The 11,454-nt window shown below is 42.7% G+C and overlaps 1 protein-coding gene across 1 annotated transcript; it reads left to right on the top strand.

The window, feature by feature from the left end:
- The first annotated feature begins 952 nt into the window (after positions 1-952).
- LOC116369408 (retinol dehydrogenase 12-like) lies at positions 953-6,227 on the top strand. The gene is made up of 7 exons (XM_031819476.1): positions 953-1,278; positions 2,206-2,340; positions 2,588-2,779; positions 3,109-3,270; positions 3,359-3,478; positions 3,641-3,845; positions 4,102-6,227. The coding sequence occupies exons 1-7, from the start codon at positions 1,212-1,214 to the stop codon at positions 4,205-4,207; spliced, it is 987 nt and encodes a 328-aa protein (XP_031675336.1). The 5' UTR covers positions 953-1,211; the 3' UTR covers positions 4,208-6,227.
- The last annotated feature ends 5,227 nt before the right edge of the window (positions 6,228-11,454 follow it).

The following is an 11,454-nucleotide window of genomic DNA, read 5'->3' as shown; positions in this document are numbered from 1 at the left end:
ATGCAGTTCAAAAAATAGAGTTAAGGAAATATTTACTAAATAAACTAAATTGGAAAAAAAATCATAATAATCTAAAAGTAACACAAGAAAATGCCATAACAATGTAATGTGTGTAAGAGAAAGAGAGAAGGGGTCATCATCCAGGATCATTTATTCACTTTGGGATTCATGTACATGTAGTCCACTCCACAAAACAATGTTACAAAAATACTGCTTATAGGCTATAGGCCTAGGCTGTCAACATGGTGGCTACTTTGAAGAATCTCAAATATAAAATATATTTTGATTTTGTTAACTTTTTTTGGTTACTACATGAGTCCATATGTGTCATTTCATAGTTTTGATGCCTTCACTATTATTCTACAATGTAGAAAAAGTAAACAATAAAGAATTAACCCTGGAATGACTAGGTGTGTCCAAACTTTTGACTGGTACTGTATTTGGAAATGTGTAAATATATATATATATATATATGTATGTTTTCTTTCATTCTCTTAGGTTATAGGTTTAGGCTATTGTAACGCTGAATTGACCAGTAATATTACTGTGAGGTAGCCAACATAACCCATCAGTGCAGCACATATGGCGTGCTATCTCCCTCTGGTCCCTATACATTTGATAAAGGACATGGGTTATGCAGCAATAGGTCTTACCTCAAATAGCCTAACCAAACAACTATCACAGCAGCCTATAAACATACAGATATTAGCCCGACATTGTGATGTCAAAGTTTATCATTGTAGGCAGCAGATTAGCCTAAATGGCATGACATGGATATAGTCTTTATGGCAGATCATGTTCTAGGAATTGTATTCTAGTAAAATGCATTGTTATACCATTCTGCCTATTCATTTGCATTGGTATGTTTACATCTGTTTGCAGCGTTTTCATTCGCTGGACTGGGCTCATTCAGCTCACACCTAGAGATGTAACATAACACTTTGTATTTCGACACCACTGCTGCTGCTCTTGTATTGCCCATGATACATTAGAGAATACGATTGTAATCTCTTCGTAATCTGAAGACAGACGCTAAATCCCTCTATTTAAATTGCTTTAAAACTATTAATAGCCTCGCTCTCAGATGAGAGCATCATAGCCGACAAAACATCGTAATATTCCTCGATTAGAACGAGGTGACTCCCAAGGCGAACGGTATTCGGTCCGTCCACCTATGGTCTGGCAGGTTTTTGACCAAGGCTACGGATAAAATGTGGGATGAAGTTGCTCGGTCTGCGCCGGTTAAGTATGGCGCTGTCATAGCGGTCACAGTGATCTGTAAGTCATGGCCTTTGTTTTTCATAGTACTATTTGAAACGTGTTTGTTACAATGAAATAACCAAGCAAAAAAATATAGAATAGACTTTGAATTAAATTTGAAGGCGGGGCAAGGAAATCACTCAGAATATGAAATCGATTTAACGGTTTTAAGAAAAGGCTCTAAAGATAATTTTCATTCTCTATTATCATTCAACTTGGTTTGTCTTTTTGTCTCTCTTATTATTGTTTTATTAGAGAGAGCGATAACTTAGTTGTTATTTTGAATATTAAACAGACAATAACAAAATTGTTTGTGTTAATTGTCATTTGTGAAGAACACTTACTAAATTTGCCAGCATATGTTTATGCTCTCTTTGCAGACATCTGTTATTAATAAGATGTTATCTTGATATTATTCAATGTTTTTTAACAGTTCTTTATCACAAACATATCACAGCTCTTAATATCAAGTGCACAGTTAACTCCTATTCATACATTCCAGGAGCATGTTAAAATGCTCAGAGTTTCTGTCAGTCTACCCAGAAAAATTTGTCCTCCAAAAACACATCATCAGCTCAGACATCAGAGCTTCCCTGTCAGAGTTCTAGTCCATATTCCTGGTCACCATAATATTTTGCTCTCAAATGAACCCACTACACTCTTAGAAAAAAAGGTTCCAAAAGGGTTCTTCGGCTTTTCCCATAGGATAACTATTTTTGGTTCCATGTAGAAAGAACCCTTTTAGGTTTTAGTTAGAACACTTTTGAGTTCCATGTAGAACCCTCTGTGGAAAGGGTTCTAAATGGAACCCAAAGTGTTCTACCTGGAAGAAGAACTGAATAACCCTTTTAGGTTTTAGATAGCACCTTTTTTCTAAGTGTACAGCTTTCAAGCAATAATGTGGGAGGGTATAAATTCTTTCCATGTTGTTTGTTGCACCGACAGGCGTTGTTCTGTTGAGAAAATGGATTGCTGGGGGTGTGTGTCAATCTTCAGTCCAATTACGTGGCAAGACGGTGTTGGTCACCGGTGCCAACACCGGCATTGGCAAGGAAACGTGCCATGACATGGCACGTAGAGGTATGGCACAATCACATTATGTAGCTATGTACACAATGTCACAAATATGTGTGTGTCATACTGTAAAGACACAGTTTGACCTACTTTAAGGCAGGGTGTTAAATTGCTGCCTTTGACCATCCCATCCCAGGAAATGGTTGCAATATTGGGAGCAGGGTACCCTCCTCTTTGGACAGGATGTGCTCTGTGGGGGGATGGCGTGTGTTGTGTGTTTGTGCCTTCTCTAACTGACTTTGGGGAGCTGCAGGGGCGCGGGTGGTGATGGCATGCCGGGACCTGACACGGGCTGCGAGGGCGGCAGATGAGATTCGTCAGGCCACAGGGAACAGCAACATCGTAGTGCGGCACCTGGACCTGGCCTCTATGTACTCTGTCAGAGAGTTGGCCAAAGAGTTCATTGCCAGTGAGGATCGCCTGGATATACTCATCAACAACGCTGGTGAGCATCAGCAACCACTGGAACAGCCATGTCTGGATGGGAAGCTGGCTCTATGGCTTCAGCAACCACTGGAACAGCCATGTCTGGGTCCAGATTTACAAAACGTCTCAGAGGGAAAAGTGCTGATCTAGGATATTTTTTCTTCCTTTTAGATCATAAGGAATAAGATTACATGGACCGGGGGGACCTGATCCTAGATGAACACTCTTACTCTGAGACCCTTTGTTAATACGGGCCTAGAATGGGAAGCTGGCTCTATGGCATTATGACTGATAAGGATGGTTGATTCCAGTCATATAGCACTTCATCATGATGGTTGTCTTCATCAGGTGTGATGATGTGCCCTAAGTGGCTAACAGAGGATGGCTTCGAGACACAACTGGCTGTCAATCACCTCGGACACTTTCTACTGACCAATCTCCTTCTGGGGAAGCTCAAGAGCTCCGCCCCTAGCCGCGTGGTCAATGTGTCTAGCATTGCCCACAAAGGGGGTAAACCGGCCTATTGGACTTTTATCTGCCTTTCCATAATATAGGTGCCATGCAATGTAAAAAACAAAGTCTATTTCCCTACATCTAGGTAAGATCCAGTTTGATGATCTTTTCTTTGCCAAGAGGCCATACAACTCCCTGGTCAGTTACAGGCAGAGCAAGCTGGCCAACGTGCTATTCTCCAGAGAGCTGGCCAGAAGGTTGAAAGGTAAACAGATATACCCTCGGTTGTCTTTGGCCTTGTGCACATTTATTACAATCATTACAACAACAATATTGTCACCAATAAGAGTTATAATTGACTGTCAGATAGGACATTTCCCAGACACGGTGTAGAGGTGTAAAACACTGGGATCTGATCCCCTGGTAGGTACGGGGGTGACGTCCTACAGCCTGCATCCCGGGGTGATCAGGACAGAGCTGACTCGTCATGTGGAGACCTGGTTCCCCATGCTGAGGGCCATCCTGTCAGCCCCCTCTGTGCTCCTCATGAAGACCCCCACCCAGGGTGCCCAGACCTCCATCTACTGTGCTGTCACCCCAGGACTGGAGCACAAGTCTGGCAGCTACTTCAGGTAATCTCTGCGGTGAAAGTAGTGCTGGATAGGACATGGACATCAAGTCACTGTATTTAATTGTTTTCAATTGTTGTCAAGGTTGTTTAGCTCCGGTTTGTAAAGTGTTATTGGTGTGTGTGTGTGTGTGTGTTTGTTTGTGTGTGTGTGTGTCTGTGTGTGTGTGTGTGTCTGTGTGTGTGTGTGTGTGTGTGTGTCTGTGTGTGTGTGTGTGTGTGTGTGTGTGTGTGTGTGTGTGTGTGTATGTGCGTCTCAGTGACTGTGCCATGACGGAGACCGCCCCAGGGGGGAGGGATGATGCGGTGGCCAAGAGGCTTTGGAAGGAGAGTGCCCGTCTGGTGGGTTACATAGAGAAAGACTGAACAACCCCCTCCACCTGCAAACTATAGAGAAAGACTGTACAACCCCCCCATCTGAAAACTATAGAGAAAGACTGTACAACCCCCTCCACCTTCAAACTATAGAGAAAGACTATACAACCCCCTCCACCTTCAAACTATAGAGAAAGACTGAACAACCCCCTCCATCTGAAAACTATAGAGAAAGACTGAACAACCCCCTCCATCTGAAAACTATAGAGAAATACTGAACAACCCCCTCCACCTGCAAACTATAGAGAAAGACTGTACAACCCCCTCCACCTTCAAACCATAGAGAAAGACTGTACAACCCCCTCCACCTTCAAACTATAGAGAAATACTGAACAACCCCCTCCACCTTCAAACTATAGAGAAAGACTGAACAACCCCCTCCACCTTCAAACTATAGAGAAATACTGAACAACCCCCTCCACCTGCAAACTATAGAGAAAGACTGTACAACCCCCTCCACCTTCAAACCATAGAGAAATACTGAACAACCCCCTCCACCTTCAAACTATAGAGAAATACTGAACAACCCCCTCCACCTTCAAACTATAGAGAAATACTGAACAACCCCCTCCACCTGCAAACTATAGAGAAAGACTGTACAACCCCCTCCACCTTCAAACCATAGAGAAAGACTGTACAACCCCCTCCATCTGAAAACTGGGAACTCATGAACTAAGGACAGCTCCAACCCCCTCTGACAAACAGCATCAACAGATTGGACGACTGGTACCAAGGAATCCTCAAGCCTCTCTTCTCTGACCTCTCAATATAAAATGACCTGTAAGGAGTCTTCAAAGAGACATGCATGTGTGATGTGTAGTTACCAGGTTGGGGCGTCCATGCTTACCTTGGAGATTGCAGACTGAAAGACTAACAGACCTGTAGGAACTCAACTCAGGACAAAAAGTCCTTTCACCTCACTATACAACATATTTATTTGGAGCATCCTTCGCCAGTCATTCTTGTAGAATTCTGACCCCTGTTAACAGGGGCGTCATGTACCCCAAAAATCTGAGGTTTAACAGGGGCGTCATGTACCCCAAAAATCTGAGGTTTAACAGGGGTGTCATGTACCCCAAAAATCTGAGTGTGCATAAAGTATGTGAGGATGGCTGGGGGAGTGGTTGGATAATTTAGCAATTTTCAAACACCTGAAAAAGCTTTTTTCCTGCAATCTAGAGCCATGATCATTATGCTTAATTTTATGTGAAAAATATGTATATTTTTCTGCATATTTAAGCATACTTTTTGAACTGTCTGTATCCACCTGATTGGTGGTTCTTTTTTTCAATAAAACTAAATATTCATCTCTACATCTCTGCTAAAAATCTGGGTAAAAGATTGAAAGGAATGTGAGTCTTATTCAGTACATTGAATAATTCCTCACTTTTCTAAAGTCTACCAACCTTGCCAGCACACATGCCAGCTAAGATAGTTAGACAAGCTAGCTACTCTAACTTGTTTGATAGCCTTCTTTATAGCTAGTTATGAGGTTGGGAGATTGGGAACCAATCTGGGCTAGCTAAAGCCAACTTCATAAAATTGCTAGGAGGCAATTTATTTTTTTATTCGTAAAACAGGACACATCTGAGGGGGCACGTGCCCCTGCGCCCCCTATGGGCATTATGCCTCTGCCTGATAATATGAATGTCAGTTGAGAGTGTTGTACTTGATAGCTTAGTACATTGGGATGAATATTACACTGGTGATCATGCATTTACTGCAGTTTAACACTTTAGAGTGTCATGTTTATGAAATAAGCAGGTAAATAGTATATTTCATCATTAGAGATTGCAGGTAATTATTGCCAAGTGTTCACCTGGTTATTTCCTGAGGGCACTGTAAAAGCATGTTTATACTAAATGTTCTCTGTAAAGAGTAGTTGTCTTTTGGAATTCACTCCTGAAATGGGAAACTGCTGATGGTCATTCTGTTTTTCAAGGAAGGATCATCTTCAACGTAATTTTGCAAAGTAGCAACAATGACTATCTCAAATAAAATGTAAGCTTTGTTTCTGTTGTTACCTTCATTTGAATCAAACTGTATAAATGTGATTATCTTGTGATTATCTTATTCTATCTGTAAGGTTTTCTGACATGCAGTGAGCAGGAGTAACCAGCAGAGGGTAATGTGTCCATTATAATTGAGCCACTAGAGAGCAGCGTGGTCCACTTACCACGCAGTCAGCGCGTTACAGCCTCTTTCCAGGATGGCCGATACTGAGTAGGAACTGAATTCTTTCATGTTCCCAATGAATCATATTTTTACAATGGTGACAACCTCTCAAATATAATTTGTCAATAGCCAATATTGTTCCAAACAGTTCACATCCAGAGACCCATAAAAAGTGTGAAATTGTTTTGTATTGTGGGAAAAGGGGTTAATTTCATAAGCTATGGTTGTCTAAAAATATCAGTGTCAGAGAAATTATTTTACAACAAGTGCTTTGAAATAAAGAAGATGAGACACACACTATACCACCATAAGTATATGACATACATAGTGTCTAATAGACTCTACCGTAAGGGTTTGGAATAATGTTAGGAGTCAGTAGACATGCTGTCCTTATAGACCTAATGGTTCAGTAGACATGCTGTGGTTATAGACCTAATGGCTCAGTAGACATGCTGTCCTTATAGACCTAATGGTTCAGTAGACATGCTGTGGTTATAGACCTAATGATTCAGTAGACATGCTGTCCTTATAGACCTAATGGTTCAGTAGACATGCTGTGGTTATAGGCCTAATGGTTCAGTAGACATGCTGTGGTTATAGGCCTAATGGTTCAGTAGACATGCTGTGGTTATAGGCCTAATGGTTCAGTAGACATGCTGTGGTTATAGGCCTAATAGTTCAGTGGACATGCTGTCCTTGTAGACCTAATGGTTCAGTAGACATGCTGTGGTTATAGACCTAATGGCTCAGTAGACATGCTGTGGTTATAGACCTAATGGCTCAGTAGACATGCTGTGGTTATAGACCTAATGGTTCAGTAGACATGCTGTGGTTATAGGCCTAATGGTTAAGTAGACATGCTGTGGTTATATGCCTAATGGTTCAGTAGACATGCTGTGGTTATAGACCTAATGGTTCAGAAGACATGCTGTGGTTATAGGCCTAATGGTTCAGTAGACATGTTGTCCTTATAGACCTAATGGTTCAGTAGACATGCTGTCCTTATAGACCTAATGGTTCAGTAGACATGCTGTCCTTATAGACCTAATGGTTCAGTATACATGCTGTCCTTATATACCTAATGGTTCAGTAGACATGCTGTCCTTATAGACCGAATGGTTCAGTAGACATGCTGTGGTTATAGACCTAATGATTCAGTAGACATGCTGTCCTTATAGACCTAATGGTTCAGTAGACATGCTGTGGTTATAGGCCTAATGGTTCAGTAGACATGCTGTGGTTATAGGCCTAATGGTTCAGTAGACATGCTGTGGTTATAGGCCTAATGGTTCAGTAGACATGCTGTGGTTATAGGCCTAATAGTTCAGTAGACATGCTGTCCTTATAGACCTAATGGTTCAGTAGACATGCTGTGGTTATAGACCTAATGGCTCAGTAGACATGCTGTCCTTATAGACCTAATGGTTCAGTAGACATGCTGTGGTTATAGACCTAATGATTCAGTAGACATGCTGTCCTTATAGACCTAATGGTTCAGTAGACATGCTGTGGTTATAGACCTAATGATTCAGTAGACATGCTGTCCTTATAGACCTAATGGTTCAGTAGACATGCTGTGGTTATAGACCTAATGATTCAGTAGACATGCTGTCCTTATAGACCTAATGGTTCAGTAGACATGCTGTGGTTATAGGCCTAATGGTTCAGTAGACATGCTGTGGTTATAGGCCTAATGGTTCAGTAGACATGCTGTGGTTATAGGCCTAATAGTTCAGTAGACATGCTGTCCTTATAGACCTAATGGTTCAGTAGACATGCTGTGGTTATAGACCTAATGGCTCAGTAGACATGCTGTCCTTATAGACCTAATGGTTCAGTAGACATGCTGTGGTTATAGACCTAATGATTCAGTAGACATGCTGTCCTTATAGACCTAATGGTTCAGTAGACATGCTGTGGTTATAGGCCTAATGGTTCAGTAGACATGTTGTCCTTATAGACCTAATGGTTCAGTAGACATGCTGTCCTTATAGACCTAATTGTTCAGTAGACATGCTGTCCTTATAGACCTAATGGTTCAGTATACATGCTGTCCTTATAGACCTAATGGTTCAGTAGACATGCTGTCCTTATATACCGAATGGTTCAGTAGACATGCTGTCCTTATAGACCTAATGGTTCAGTATACATGCTGTCCTTATAGACCTAATGATTCAGTAGACATGCTGTCCTTATAGACCTAATGGTTCAGTAGACATGCTGTGGTTATAGCCTAATGGTTCAGTAGACATGCTGTGGTTATAGGCCTAATGGTTCAGTAGACATGCTGTGGTTATAGGCCTAATGGTTCAGTAGACATGCTGTGGTTATATGCCTAATGGTTCAGTTGACATGCTGTGGTTATAGACCTAATGGTTCAGAAGACATGCTGTGGTTATAGGCCTAATGGTTCAGTAGACATGTTGTCCTTATATACCTAATGGTTCAGTAGACATCCTGTCCTTATAGACCTAATGGTTCAGTATACATGCTGTCCTTATAGACCTAATGGTTCAGCAGACATGCTGTCCTTATAGACCGAATGGTTCAGTAGACATGCTGTCCTTATGGACCTAATGGTTCAGTATACATGCTGTCCTTATAGACCTAATGATTCAGTAGACATGCTGTCCTTATAGACCAAATGGTTCAGTAGACATGCTGTGGTTATAGGCCTAATGGTTCAGTAGACATGCTGTGGTTATAGGCCTAATGGTTCAGTAGACATGCTGTGGTTATAGGCCTAATGGTTCAGTAGACATGCTGTGGTTATAGGCCTAATGGTTCAGTAGACATGCTGTGGTTATAGGCCTAATAGTTCAGTAGACATGCTGTCCTTGTAGACCTAATGGTTCAGTAGACATGCTGTGGTTATAGGCCTAATGGTTCAGTAGACATGCTGTGGTTATAGGCCTAATAGTTCAGTAGACATGCTGTCCTTATAGACCTAATGGTGAAGACCCTTGAACTGAGAGTCAGTAAGCAGATGCCAGCTCTGTCTTCCACTAAAGAGCTGATCTTATTAAGCTATAGCAGAGACCTATGACAGCAACATGTGACCTCTCACGGCTGGTAAGTAAACAGCAACTTAGAGAGGTCACATGTTACAGGATGTCACAGGTCAGCGGTAGGACAAACATCGCTAAGGTTTCCACATAGACTGATCTTGTTGCTAAAATTGATGAAAATCAAAAAATGTATATACAAGTTCCCCTAAATGTTAGCTTGGAAAACACCAGCTATCTCTTTGACAACCTCTGTCCTGTAGAGTCGGCAAGCTCTACTCAGTTGAATATCGACTCATCTGGACTGCCACTGGAGACACTGTAAAAGCTATTATCTTTTATATCCATTGGACATTACATTCCCAATGCCACCATTCTCAGACATATCGAACATCCTCATTCAGGACCCTGGACAGAAAGACCCACATACTGTAATGGCCTGGATCAATGACTGAGTGCCCGGGTGGAGTCTCAACACACACACACGCACACGCACACACGCGCACATGCACACACACACACGCACACGCGCACACACACGCACACACACACACACACACACACACACACACACACACACACACAACACACACACACACACACACACACACACACACACACACACACACACACACACACACACACACACACACACCACACCACACAGGCCTGAAAAGCATGGAATGGGATAATGCATCCTGTTGGTGGTGGGAACATTGATCAGGCCAGACAGTCTGGGCATTAGTGGGGGTAATGGGTACGGCACCAGCCTTCCTCTTTACCGGATCACTTACCGGCCATTTTTATAAACTCCTGTCTCCCCCCTATCATACCCCTGTCTCCCCTCTATCTTACCGTGGTCTCCCCCTATCATACCCCTGTCCTCCCCTCTATCTTACCGTGGTCTCCCCCCTATCATACCCCTGTCTCCCCTCTATCTTACCGTGGTCTCCCCCTATCATACCCCAGTCTCCCCTCTATCTTACCGTGGTCTCCCCCTGTCAATGGAGTGATGGCCTCCTTTTTGATTTTCATATAGGCTTGCTTCCCCCTTGTCCTTTGAAGAAAATATAGTTGAGCACTTTCTACCCTCATCTACAATCACCTTTGCCTCAGGCCAAGAAGGTGTATTCCTGTCTGTCTGTCTGTCTGTCTGTTCTGTCTGTCTGTCTGCTGTCTGTCTGTCTGTCTGTCTGCTTCTGTCTGTCTGTCTGTCTGGTCTGTCTGTCGTCTGTCTGTCTGTCTGTCTGTCCTGTCTGTCTGTCTGTCTGTCTGTCTGTCTGTCTGTCTGTCTGTCTGTCTGTCTGTCTGTCTGTCTGTCTGCCTGCCTGCCTGCCTGCCTGCCTGCCTGCCTGCCTGCCTGCCTGCCTGCCTGGCCTGTCTGTCTGTCTGTCTGTCTGTCTGTCTGTCTGTAGGGTCTGTCAGTCTGTAGAGAGTCGTCTGTTCCATCTCTCCAGGGAGAGAAGCCAACAACATCAGGAAGGACCCCAGAGCCCGGCTACCAGTTGGTGGCAATAAAACACGTGTTAGTCTAATTAGCAGCGCTTAGCACAGCTGTGTTGAAGATGACAAAGGTTGACAGCACCTCCTCTCGTGAAACTGTGCCTATATTTTTGGTTTAAATGGTTTCTAATGGTTTAACAGTATGTCATTCCCTTCATAACATTATAGCTATATCCACATGGAATGACACATTATGTAATCATTTGGCCACATTTATTTATTTACTGTAAATGCCTTTTCCCCCCGTATGGAATACAAACGCTGTTGTTCAAACATACTCTGTGGTTATGTTCCATGATCCTGTGTAAAACATTTCAGGAGACTTTTCAACTCTATTGTTGAGATGAAATGGATGGATCACCACAGGCATCAGTGTGATGCACTTTGTCAAGAGAGAAGACGAGGGGGCAGGGTGACTACTAAACACAGTGACTGAGTGTTTCACCAGAGAGGTTATGGGCAGAGGAATGTGTGATTTATGACGGAACTCAGCTAACGATGGCTAGTGACGCACTTTACCCGGTACGGTGAAAGGATCACTGGGCTACTCAGACA

The sequence above is a fragment of the Oncorhynchus kisutch genome, unplaced genomic scaffold, assembly GCF_002021735.2.
Source record: "Oncorhynchus kisutch isolate 150728-3 unplaced genomic scaffold, Okis_V2 scaffold2190, whole genome shotgun sequence".
Classification (NCBI taxonomy): domain Eukaryota; kingdom Metazoa; phylum Chordata; class Actinopteri; order Salmoniformes; family Salmonidae; genus Oncorhynchus; species Oncorhynchus kisutch.
The sequence above is the reverse complement of the archived record's forward strand: the minus strand, read 5'-3'. Positions and strand labels throughout refer to the sequence as shown.